We start from the raw sequence: 13,568 nt of genomic DNA, 5'->3' as shown, positions 1-13,568 counted from the left end.
GGATTACCGCAGAAAGAGATTAATGTTGGAGGCGGGTTGCAATAATAATCGTTTTGTTTGATGTGACAACTTTGATAGGAGTTGATTTACTTACAAACTGATAGGCTTTTAATTGAGCGCCTCCATCCAGTGAGAGATGAAAGGCGAAGCGCATTGAAAAGCTGCCCGATTGCCCCGGAGCCTCAATACTGATTAGCCTTCTCAGTGGTGAATAGTTCAAGGCATTTTAAAACTTCTTTTCTCAAAGGTCTGACAGACCATTTCTCTTTCTTTTATGTCGTTTCGTATTGTCAAATAAAATGAATAAATGTATTGTGTGTAAATAAAGTTTAGTTGACATGAATGGAAAAACTGTCTGGACTATTTTGTATTATTATATTCTCTTGTCTTTTTAACACTCCGGGAGAGTTAAAGCTCTGAGGCAGCGTGAAGTGATACTAGTGAGTGAGCAAAAACATGCAATGTCCGTAAAAACCTGAAATTGTATGTGAGAAAATTTTAAGTAACTATGATGTACACCTGTCTGAAACTTAACCTCAGCATGTTTAAAACGGGTTTTACCAGCTGCTCATCAAGTCAGATGAAGCACAACTGAACGATTTTATATCTGCTGAATTTAATATGTACTTAAGGAGGATACAAATGTAAAAATAAATAATGAAATAAAAACAGTTATTATAAATTATACAAAATAAAATATGACAACAGGCTACGGGTTATATATATATATATATATATATATATATATATATATATATATATATATATATATATATATATATATATATATATAAGCTGAATTGTATTTATATTTATTGCTCATACAACATCTTAAATAGTTTAACTCCTAAATTATAAGAGGTCAAATAATTGTATTGTCAATTATTATTTTTTAATATTCAAGAAAAAAAAACTAGTTAAAATAATAATAATAATATAGCCTAACTTTCAGCTACAGTATTCTGAATGGAAGGCTAATTGACCAGTAGTTGATTTTCTCTATTTCTCTATATGGAGTCCAAAAAAAAAAAAAAAAAAAAAAAACACGGGGAAAATGTTCTTTTCTTACCGCAGGTCTTAAACAAAAACCTTTCCAAACTGAATACAACAGGGAAACTATGCCCCTCAAATTAGATGACTCTTCTCCGGGATGCTACTTTTGCCCTTTTCTCTGTCACTCGCGGCAAATAATCAGCTTCAAGAGCTGACGTGAAGTAAGAAAAAGAATTGACAGCAACTGACAAACAACTGATTGATTGCGGTGGAGCAGAATTGACAGTTGACGGAGGAGTGGGGATCGAAATAGAAGGGCTGTGTATATTATATTGAAAACATGTGACATTCACTTCCCTCTATGACTGCATTGGTCTGCTCGTGTCAACGCTTGTCTGATTGGGGAATTCAAACACTACAAGTTGATCTTCTGTTTAGGGTTTGATGTTTCAGGACAGTGAGGTAGGCTAAGAGCAAAAAAAAAAAAAAAAAAAAAAAAAAAAAAAAAGGGGGGGGGGGGGGGCTTATTAACAATACGCTAATCATTTAAACCAAAGATTAGTTTGATCCTTAAATATGCCCATACAAAGGGATGTATGATTAAAAAAAATAAAAATAAAAATAAAAATGTAAACATTCCCATTCTGGTTTTGTTGATGGTGTTATTCATTCCCCAAAAAGGATGAGAATTGATATAAATTGGCGTAGTACCAAGGAGACAAAGAAGAACTAAATTAGAAATGGCTAACTTTTCTCCATTAGTTTACGTACCCTACATCTCCTGAAAAAAAGGTGTTAAAACCAAAGTGATCTGCTCAAGAAACTGAATAACGACCAGTTTAAATGTAATTTTTCACAGAGGCTGCGGCGTGTACGACAACCAACATATTGAGCAAAATCTCCTCCCCCAAGTTGTCAAAACAGAGGCGCTTGCAGGAGGAGGAACGTCACATCCCCTTGACCCTCCAATCACCTCGGGGTCCCATTTGATTGGAAGGCGGCAAGGGCTTTAATCTCGGACTAATTCAGCTGCTTTTGAAGTGAATATTTCTACCAGTTCTTGGTTTGGGAGAACAAGCGCGCGGACCTACGGGAAGAGACAGAGCGCGCGCTATGCCTGTGGTTTCAGACGAGGCTCCGGATCTGCGATAACCTCGCGCTCGGCTCCAGCCCTCATAACTGAACGGATTATACTACTTATCTTTATTTTTTGCTGTTTGAAAGAAGATCACTAAATAATTATTATTTATGAATCTGATGAATGAAATACCAACAAAATACACGAGAATTGGGTCATGATCACATCGCCCTCTGCTTCTGCTTCAAGAAATAGTGATACTGATCTAGTGTGGGAACGCAGCAGCAGCTCTCGGAATAACAACTCCGCGGTCGTCAGCAAGCCTTTTCTTCATTCCGTCCCACCGTCGGACCCTTTACGGCAAGCTAACCGACTTCCCATAAAAATTTTGAAAATGCTTACTGCACGCACAGGACACATTTTACACCCTGAATACCTTCAGCCCCTACCATCCACCCCGATTAGTCCAATTGAGGTAAGATGAAATTTGTTGCTTTTGAGCCTAGTGATATATTGTATTTTTTTTTTTTTTTTTTTTTTTTTTTTTGGAGAAACGACAGGACATTCCGGGAATCGTGGATTAGACGTAGCTTTTGACGGAGAGGAGACAATGAATAAAATCTTATAACAGCGTATTCTGATTTGACCAATATCTCTTTTTAATTCACTAAACAGAAATGTTTATAATTGGAAATGTGTTCTTGGCATAAGATATCTACCATTTCAACCCGTTTTACGCGCGATGCGTAGATGGTCGAATCGCTTGTTATTTAAAACGTTCAAGTGGAAACCATTAATCGTTTATTTAGGTTTGTTTATTTGTTATGTATTTAGGCAAATATGTGCTTATTATTGCGCTTGCATACATTTGAGGAATCTAAGACTCTTTTTTTATCTGTCCTCGCAGCTCGATGCCAAGAAAAGTCCACTGGCTCTTCTTGCGCAGACATGCTCTCAGATCGGTAAACCGGACCCTCCACCCTCCTCCAAACTCTCCTCGGTGACATCAAACGGATCTAACGAAAAAGAGTCCAAATCTGGTCCTTTAAAGCTGAGTGACATCGGCGTGGAAGACAAATCCAGCTTCAAGCCCTACTCCAAACCCTCGGATAAGAAGGACTCGTCTTCTGGGATGTCGAACGGAGAGAAGTCTGGTTTCCGTGTGCCTAGCGCCACCTGCCAGCCGTTCACTCCCAGGACTGGCAGCCCGAATTCCAGCACTTCAGCTTCCCCGATGCCATCCGATGGGAAGGGAGAGAGAGATGAAAAGAAAGAGTCTGATTGTAATAAAAATTGCACCGCAGATGGATCTGCACCTACCAGCGTCAGTCACAGCAGGATAAGCGTGAGCTGTGCGGGAATTAACGTGGAGGTCAACCAGCACCAGGAGACCACGTCAGGATCAAAAGCCACGACGTCGGAGTCATCGTGTGTAACCTCTTCTTCCTCGGCCTCCGTCCTGGGGTCAGGACTTGTAGCCCCCGTTTCCCCATACAAACCTGGCCAGACTGTTTTTCCCTTACCCCCAGCTGGCATGACGTACCCTGGAAGTTTAGCTGGGGCCTACGCTGGCTATCCTCAACACTTCCTGCCCCACGGTGGAAGTCTGGTTAACGCACAGCTCGCCAGCTCATTAGGCTGCAGTAAAGCTGGATCAAGCCCCTTAGCCGGGGCATCTCCTCCATCCATAATGTCTGCTAGCCTTTGTAGAGACCCATACTGCTTAAGTTACCACTGTGCCAGCCACTTGGCCAGTGCAGCCGGGGCTTCCTGCGCGCACGACTCGGCGGCCGTCTCCGCTTTGAAGTCCGGATATCAACTCATGTACCCGACACACCCTTTGCACGGTGTTCACTCCTCGCCGCCATCTTATGGTGGACACCCTTTGTATCCCTACGGCTTCATGCTCCCCAACGACCCTCTTCCACATGTCTGTAACTGGGTGTCAGCTAATGGACCTTGTGACAAGCGTTTCTCATCCTCCGAAGAACTTCTTAACCACCTGCGGACGCACACCGCTTTCACCGGGGCCGACAAGTTGATGTCGGGTTATCCAAGTTCATCGTCATTAGCGAGTGCTGCAGCTGCAGCTATGGCGTGCCATATGCACATGCCGCCCTCTGGAGCCCCTGGGAGCCCCGGGACACTGGCACTTAGGAGCCCGCATCACGCGTTAGGACTAAGCAGCCGCTATCACCCGTATTCAAAGAGCCCGTTGCCTACTCACGGCGCGCCGGTTCCGGTACCTGCCGCCACCGGTCCTTATTATTCTCCCTACGCACTGTACGGTCAAAGACTCACCACAGCATCAGCGCTTGGATACCAGTGAAAAAAACGGACTTTCTCCAAATTTATAGATTATAAAGTTTCAAATATAAAGACTTTTATATCATCGCGCCACTTGGAGGACTGGATCCGTGGACTCAATGTATTTATTTATGTCAGCTTAAAGCGGACAATAATACAAATGAAAATATTTGAGCTACTCAAAAGTGCATTACATTTGAAAAACTCTGTAGATAACGAGAACACACATGTTAGAATACTAATAAAATAGGGGTCTTCAGTTGGATGTTGATTTGGAATTGCTATGATTGTATTGTTCCATATTATTTAATGTCTCATTGAAAAGAAAATAATTTACATGCATGTTTGTTTCTTAAATCCCAAATTGTCCACATGATTTGAAAATGCCGTTATTTTTCAGGTGTACACCACGGAGAGAAAATTGGTATTTTTTGTATGTATTCTGGAAAAATAAGAAACAATTCTGTTCCATATTTCTGTCTTCAGTATTTTCTTTTTTAACTAAAACACCACCAAGATTGAACTCAAAACAAAAACTTTCATTTAAGTTTAATTGATTGTTTAATTTAAATTCAAATCTTTCCCACAAAATCAACTTTTTCAGGTATTAAAATTCTACTAAATTATTTAAATACGAAAGGCAATTACTTAAATGTCAAATTTAGTGTTCAAATTAAGAATTCGTTCATCGGTGTCTGAGAGATTTGTATTACTATTATTTTTTTATTTTTTTTGGAATTATTATTATTATTATTATTATTATTATTATTATTATTATTGACCCAGCAGGTTGAAAGAGTGGTATATTGATGGTATATATCAATGACGCAAAAACACGTTTAAAATAATTTTTATTGCTTGTGCATTAAAGTTTATATATATATATATATATATATATATATATATATATATATATATATATATATATATATATATATATATATATATATATAAAGTTATAGTTTATTTATAAATTCAACAAGAAATGTATACATTGACACTTTGTTGCGTTAAATGGATTAATTGGACGGATCATATATATATATATATATATATATATATATATATATATACGTTTTTTTTTTTTTTTTTTTTTTTTTAGAGATAAATGTTCTCAGCACAACTTTAGCGTAAATGACACCACCGGTATTCGCTTTCTTATTCTCAAACAAATTCATATTTCCCATAACAGCCTACTGTCAGTTTATCATCTCACCATATATTGAAGCACATCAGAATATGTTGAAATGTAAACGTGCATTGCTTGTGGTTGTGTTAAATAAGGTTGCATTTTGTAATGCTAGGCTTGCTTATAGCGAGTTAAATATAACTGCAGCCGTCAATTGTTTATAGTGGGCAATGAGTTATGTCCGAGAAACGGTGGTGTAGGCTAGGCGATATATAAGTTAATAGGAAACACAGCCAATTATTTTTTCTCCCCTCAATAACCCTTGCATTTTTAGCTTTAGACTTGTATTGCACATCTGCAATGTAAATAATTTGCTATAGATTACCTACCTGTCAAGAGTTTCAAGTGTGTTTTATGCGAATCAGCGAGAAATCCTATTTCGAATATTTCTGCATCTACCAAATTGCATTATCAGCTTTCCGGGGTAAAAAAAGTACGTAGGCTACTCTTAAATGAGTAGAAGTGCATACTAGCTATCAGGATAGCCTAAGACTTTCAGTAATGTTTTATTACATTGAGCCACCACAAACACTGTCATTAGACTAGCTTCAGATTTGTTAATTATATCTATTATTAAGGATACACTACAGTTTAAAAAATGCAGGCCTATTTCTCTCTCTCTCTCTCTCTCTCTCTCTCTCTCTCTCTCTCTCTCTCTCTCTCTCTCTCTCTCTCTCTCTCTCTCTATAACCTGACTCTTATTTCGAATGTTTTTGCTTTCCAAAGACTCAATAAATTAATAATGCAACTATAGAATATTAAATAAATAAATAAACAATTCAGTCCTCCTGTGAAACAGTAAGACGCTAAATGTGTGCACACGTGACATAACGCGTAAAATTAAAGAAAACTAATATGGAGTGATTTTGCTCTCGAGAGGAATTTCTAAAATTTTGGTGGCTATTTCCTCCATCACCATGCAACATAAACGGACGCCTCCTTAAAATTAATAGGGCCTATTTAAAAACAATTTTCTTTTTGTCTAACTAATTGGTAATTTTGCAAACTTTGAAATATAGCCCATACACGCAGCCAACGAATAAGGCAATAGACTTGCCACGTGACTAAAGTAAATTAACTAATTAATGACATCACATATAAATAAAGTAGGCCTTTACATAATTTAATAGTTTAACTGCAATATCAAGTTAGTACGCTACAAACCGTCTTTCAACATTTTCGGTGTAACCTTTACTTTGTTAACCACTGATGAACTAGACAGCGTGTAACAAACGTTCCAGAGTAAAGTCGACAAATCTTGTGGAGTTTTCAGAGTAGTGGCAGGGTTTTTATTTATTTATTTAGTTCAGATGAGAACAGTTTATCCTATTTATTAACTGTTTTTTATTATTTATTTTAATGTAGGCTATGTATTTAATTGTTTATGTATTTTTTGGAAAGGTGACGATTAACCCCGGATTGGCATGTCAAACAATATCATATAAATAAATGAACTGTTTGAGTTTTATGAAGTAACGCACTATCTAATGACACAAAATTAATTCATGATTGTATTTACACTCCTAAAGCAGTTCATTAAAGATGGAAAAATTCACCCGCCCAAAAATGTCATACAAGCAGAGCGAGTACACTAGTTCTTGAGGCCCACACAAGCTTTAAACTGATGTAATGACGGTGAAAGAGAGCAATTTCCATTTTTACCCACATCATGGTGGCTGTGAGGAGGTCCCCGATGGAAAGCCATTCATCATGTGCCCCTCCTCCTGGGCCTGTCATCAGAGGGGCTAGCAGGCACATGTGTGCATAAATTACCCCGCTTGCCTTCTTACACTGCTGCTCTATGTGGGTAAGGAGTATAAAGAGGAACAGAACTCCACTGCCTGGTAGTAAAGCATGACTTACACCACTGATCAGCCCTGCAATGAGCATGTTTATAAGGGTGATAAATAAAGTGAATACCTTCCACAATGGTCTTGTGTAAGGTGCCAGGCAACCGCAATCTGGAAAAGAGGATTGGAATGTAAGATAAACCTGTGACAACAAGGGCTTGTTATATGAGATGAATCTACAGCCTTATTTTTGAGGAAAAAACATTTCATAGATAAGCAAAACATATGCTCCATGACATTTAGAAAACAGAACATTGCATTGAATAATTATCCTTGAATGTTTTCATTTGTACAGTGCATGGCCACACCTCAGGTTTCATGCCAGAGGTGCTACAAAACTAATTGCATTGGTATAGAGATGCATGGCTGATTTACGGGCCACGCCGAGGAGGCTGTGCCAAGGTATACTGACACACAAGGCCTTCCTGCTCTGAATCTACCCTTTTACTGGAGCTGCTATAAACCCTCTCACTACTGAAAGCCAGATTTTAGCAGACACCTGGATTGCCACCACTGATTTGCACCTCACTCTCTTATTAAATGGCACAGAATAACTACCGACACCAATGTAATTACTAGGCGTGTGATAAAATAAACATACACGCTGTAGTCTGACATGGCAATCCTATGCTTAGAGCAACAGCTGTGTCAATATGTGAGTGCCACACAAATGCTAAACTTCTAGACATAAGTCAGAGACAATTATCTTCCTCTCACATGAGAGTGGCTTGATTCATGGGATTAGGATAATGGCACAAAGTCCTTTTTAGCTGCAATATGGAGATTTATCATTAGAATGAGTAACTTGTTAGGGTTAGAGTAACTTGAAGTCTTGCAATCAGACTTTTAACTGAACAATTTTTTTTTTGGACCATTTAAAGAACACCAGCAAATGTAGAACTTTTGTAATGCTCCTATAAACTTCTTCACCAAAAGGTGTTACCAGCTACAACACACTGCAGCTATCTTAAGCAGTGATTTATATAGACACAGAATGTGGAAATGACCACCGCTTTTGTGATTGCAGTAATGAAGCCATAAACCAAACAGCAAGAAATGAAGCAGGAGCTTGGCGATTTAATCAGCTCATAAACAGATCCACTGCATCAAGCAAATGACGTTATTACCCATCTTAAGTAAATCTTGCTAATCTCCAGAGATAAAATCAACATCATCAGTGGTCACATGTCATATTCATCAATGCTAAATTGTCCCCTTTTGACAGATTAATCCCATCCATGGCTCCCAGAGAGAGTGGTAATGGAGACCCAGGAAAACAATTCAGTCATTGAACACGGCAGGCTCCTAGTATGCTCAGTGCTTACACACACACTTTCTCCCTCATTGATTTACAAATTCAAAGTGCTCCTCAAGGTGAGATAGGCCCGAAAAAAAAATGGCTTTCATGACAGCTTGTCATTCAAAGGGCCTGCGATGGGAGGCACCTTCTTGTGCTTTAAGTGCCTAATTGAGGTCATTTATGGCAGCTCTTGGGGCTCCGCTATCATATCTCAATGCCTGTTTCATTTGCACATTTTGGGGTTTTGACAAAGAATATTTTATGGAAATGAGACCATTCTCGGAGAATTCTTAATGGCTCTTTTCGTAAAGAGCCCAGTGATGGCTCCGATGTCTATCTATGTTAATAAGATATTTCTAAATTGGGCTTATACAAGTGAGACCTTGTGCTTGCATTTGAAACGATCTTTGTCTCCATGTTTTCAGTGTGGTTGACCAAATTTACAAGGTCACACTGATTATTTGAGGCAAGAAATATTCTACAAATGTCATGTTTAATCTTTAATAATGCTGTCTGTATTTAATCACTCTTGTGTAATCACATTTAAAAGCAGTGATACTTTGATGTTTTTGGTTGATATTTGGTAATATGACAAAAATCAAATAAAAATTGCGAACAAACTTGTCTCTCATGGAATTAAAATATCTGCATACGCAGGGTTGGGAGGGTTACTTTTAAGATGTATTCCACTACAGAATACATGCTGTAAAATGTAATTTTAACATATTCCGTTAGATTACTCGAGGTCAGTAACATAATCTGAATATGTTGGATTACTTCTTCAGTACTGGCAGATTTTTTTTTTTTTTTTCAATTGTTTTGACTATAAACAAGTTAATAACAAGTGAAAACATCTGCCAGTACATAAGACAAAATACATTTAATTTCTTAAATATCAAAAAAAAATATCTTGTGCAAATATCTTAAGTAAATTTATCTTGTTTTAACCATTTATTTTTTCAATATTTTTTACAGGAAAACAATACAAAAATTATCATCAAGAATTCGATTTTTGCAGTATATCTTTGCTCTAACATCAAAGGTCTTACTAGCGGGGAAAAAAATATGTATGTTCAAACGTGGATTTTCTTGATAAAAAAAATAAAAATAAAGCTATATGATCACATGACAGTTTATAGAAGGTTAACTATTTCTGCTGCACCAAACTTTCTTCAAAATCCCACAGTGTCCACAACCAAATTTTTTTCCTCAATGATGTCATATCCACCTTTTCACCCATAACAGTGTAAAAGCACCCTCTATTCACTCCTATGAATGTAACACATCATAAGAAAGTGTTTCACCGCTGTTCAAATGCACTTTGGATCGCATCATTTATATGTATAAATGTTTTCCATCTGAAAGGACTAAATATTAAATGAAACAAATGACAATAAAATGCAAAGTAATCTCTTCAGTAATCAAAATACTTTTTGAATGTAACTATATTCTAATTACCAATGATTTAAATTGTAACTGTAGTGAAATACAGTTACTCTTATTTTGTATTTTAAATACATAATCCCATTACATGTATTCCGTTACTCCCCAACCCTGTGCATATATATTGTATGTATACTATATATTATTATATATATATTATTCACAACAGTAGGTGAGACCAGGGTTGGTTGGCACATTTTTCATTCTTCATACTTAATATCTTTGGTTGAATAAACATTAAGATAACCCAACTAGGTGCAAATAAAGGCTAAGTTAACCCTAAATTCAGAGGTAAAAAACAGATGCATTCAATGTCACCAAATATTTATTAAATTTAAAGTTATGTTGTGCATTTGTGCCAACCAACCCTATTACTATAGTTGTAATAGAGAAGCAAAATACAGAAAAAAAAAAAAAAAAAAAAAAAAAACAATAGTTTATTTTAAACCAGGACAACAGAACTCAAAACACGTTTTTCTTATATCATTGATATGAGTAATGATTATGTAATTAATATGATTTTATTAATATGACTATGATTAATACATAATTACTTTATGGATTAATGGTTTAATTTATTTTTTGAATTTATCTGAACAACCTTTACTCACATGAGCTTAAATATATAAATGTAAAAAATTTAATTACATAATTGATAGGAACTTATTGTATCATTAGCTTGAATTGGTATGTGTAATAATAATAATAACTATTATTATTATTATTATTATTATTATTATAAATTATTTTATGTTATATGTGTGTGTGTGGAGGTTTTAAGTTTGTTAATAGTGTGTATGAAGTTTATAAATTGTTATCTATTTTTTTCTTTGTCCCCAGTATATAACCTATTCAAAAACCAATGTGCCAACAAACCCCAGAATCAATGTGCTCACCAACCCCTCTCACACTCATATTGGAAATGATGTTTGCCAGTTAGCTTATCACAGGCTTATAAATTCTATATCAAAATACAACTAATAGCTTTCAATATTAACTTAAATTGATATATTTAAAACATATTCTATGTATCATCAATAACTATTTTTAGCAAAGGGTTGTTTTGCAAGATAAAATGAAAAGTTGTCTTCCTCTTAAAATATTTTAACCTTCAAATGCCATCACAGAATCAATCACTGTAAGTCAAAGGGGTGAATATTTACATGTTACACTTTTTTGAAATTAATGAAGAAATTACTGGAAATGACCACTGTAGCTATTCAAACCCTGTCTCCTCTATATAGACATGAATCTTTAATTCCAGAAGCTCCTCTGATGTGAACTGTAGAGGCACTAGAGAGGCAGCACATACAGGAATGTAACAGCTCACAGAATCTGTTTTTTGCACTCATGAACATTGTCATTCTTGAGAGCACTTTTTTAAAGCACACTTCTGATTATAATAAAATTACATGCCATGCTCTCTGTGAAGATGTTAAAACATGTGCGCAAAGTGATGAAAGTTCATTTTCTTGAGCAGACACTGAATAATATTAGCAAGCACATTTCCATTCAGGACGGATGCCATGACAGACCTAATGATGGACTGTCAACAGGCCTCGCTGGTGATGCTAATATCAGAGATTCAGAGATATTGTAGGGAATGATCTTTCTGATCGTCTTCGATATATGCAGAATTGAAATTTGAATGTGCAACACTAAAGTGATTTCTGACAGCTTTATCTGGCAAGTTGATATCAGTTATTAGAGTTTAATAAACATTGTGTTTATCTGGCAGTTTAGTTTTAGAATCGTAGCTCTTGACCTTACAATACATGGCTGTTTGTATTCTAACATTGTGTGCAATCAAAGGAAACAGCTTCTGCCATATTTTTAAGCTTGTTTTCATAGATCTGGTGATGATGCCCTTACAGATCATGCACCGTATAGAAATATTTGAAGATGCTGGCTATGTTTAGCAGTGCGCAGCCAAACTAATGGATCTGACCAAGAGACAAATGGGTCCAGACACGCAGCAACACAGCCTCAGGAAATATGGACCTTCACATCATTTTTATTGCTTTAATGCATTTTAGTGTTAACTGCGAAATAGGAGCTCAAATTTACTCTCAGTCCTACTTTGCTCTTGCCCTGCAGACAAAGACGCAACTTTGAGGAAAATAACACATGCGCCACATGGGTGTTTTGCATGAAAATAAAGCAATTACCTGTTTGAAGAAGTATTATGAGTACAGGAAGACTAAGATGTGTTGTTGTGTTATTATATATCTTGTAATATAATTGCCAGAGCTCTGTGTGTGCGACTGGGAGGGAAATGTTAATGCATTCTTCACACAACACAATGAAAAGCAGTTACGATGCTTCCTGGGGGCACTGCATTATGCCTATTCAAAAAGGTCGAATTTATATTCGAGTATATTAGTGTGTGACTTGTGTTTTGTAGGGAATAAGAAAGTGACACATGATACACAACTGCACTTCAAAGAACATGAGTGGTAATTTATCAAAAGCCAAAGGTCTATCAATCATCAATGTCATGACAATGAAATCATAGTGTAAGATGGCTTTACGAACTTTAAAGCAAACTGTTCTTGGCTAGAAGCCTACAAAACAGGTCTGCTTGCAACAGTTCTCAAACGTTAATACAGTATGTTCAACCATATGGAGTGAATTAGAATTGCATGTCTTTTTACTAAATAAATGAGTGCGTATTAAGAAATCATTTGAAAACAGGATCTTTCTCCCCCAGCATGCTTCTCTGACTATCTTCCTCTGACAGTTTATTTCTCTCGGCTGTCTGGGGGCAAACACCTGTGTCTCCTCTTAAAGCAGTCTGTTTCTGACAGGCTGTGTGGAGCTTCTCCCTTCGGCTCGGACACATCTGGTGAGAGATCACAACTCCAGCAGTGTCTCCATACACACATCCATCAGCCCACAGCCATACACTCACATGCTAGAAGGTCATACGCTCAACTTTCTGTGGCAGAGTATAACACTGAGCCCAGAAGAATTAAGACATAACTAACTAGTAATTGATTACTGCAGTGAATATTTTTTCAAATCTTCATGATTTACATCAAAAGAGAACAAAATTAATAAATGGTAATTTCAATAAACAGAGTACAAATTGGTGTCCCATTACTTTATAAATAATTAGAGGCACAAATCCCATGTTTTGTTGTGAGAGAGTCATATCAAAGTCTTTTTAGGAAGTCAGGCCCCTCGGCGGCCATCTTTGGAATGCTCCCGGGCAGATATTTTTCTATGTAAACAAGCGGTAATGTAAGCAATGTAAACAAGACCGAAATCTCCAAAAAGGTTGGTCAAGAACATATTTCAAATCAGCCATACAATCTGACAACACCATTTCATATATTGTGCTTCTATACCTCAGATTACACTAAAAACTATGTTTTCCCGGCTTGTATAACTAATGTGCATGGGTGT

At 36.7% G+C, this 13,568-nt stretch overlaps 1 protein-coding gene across 1 annotated transcript; it reads left to right on the top strand.

Moving 5' to 3' along the window:
• Positions 1 to 1,550: 1,550 nt before the first annotated feature.
• LOC127412096 (zinc finger protein 503-like) lies at positions 1,551 to 4,851 on the top strand. The gene is made up of 2 exons (XM_051648172.1): positions 1,551 to 2,546; positions 2,979 to 4,851. The coding sequence occupies exons 1-2, from the start codon at positions 2,289 to 2,291 to the stop codon at positions 4,398 to 4,400; spliced, it is 1,680 nt and encodes a 559-aa protein (XP_051504132.1). The 5' UTR covers positions 1,551 to 2,288; the 3' UTR covers positions 4,401 to 4,851.
• Positions 4,852 to 13,568: the final 8,717 nt, after the last annotated feature.

This window comes from Myxocyprinus asiaticus, chromosome 21, assembly GCF_019703515.2.
Source record: "Myxocyprinus asiaticus isolate MX2 ecotype Aquarium Trade chromosome 21, UBuf_Myxa_2, whole genome shotgun sequence".
Taxonomy (NCBI): domain Eukaryota; kingdom Metazoa; phylum Chordata; class Actinopteri; order Cypriniformes; family Catostomidae; genus Myxocyprinus; species Myxocyprinus asiaticus.
The sequence above is the reverse complement of the archived record's forward strand: the minus strand, read 5'-3'. Positions and strand labels throughout refer to the sequence as shown.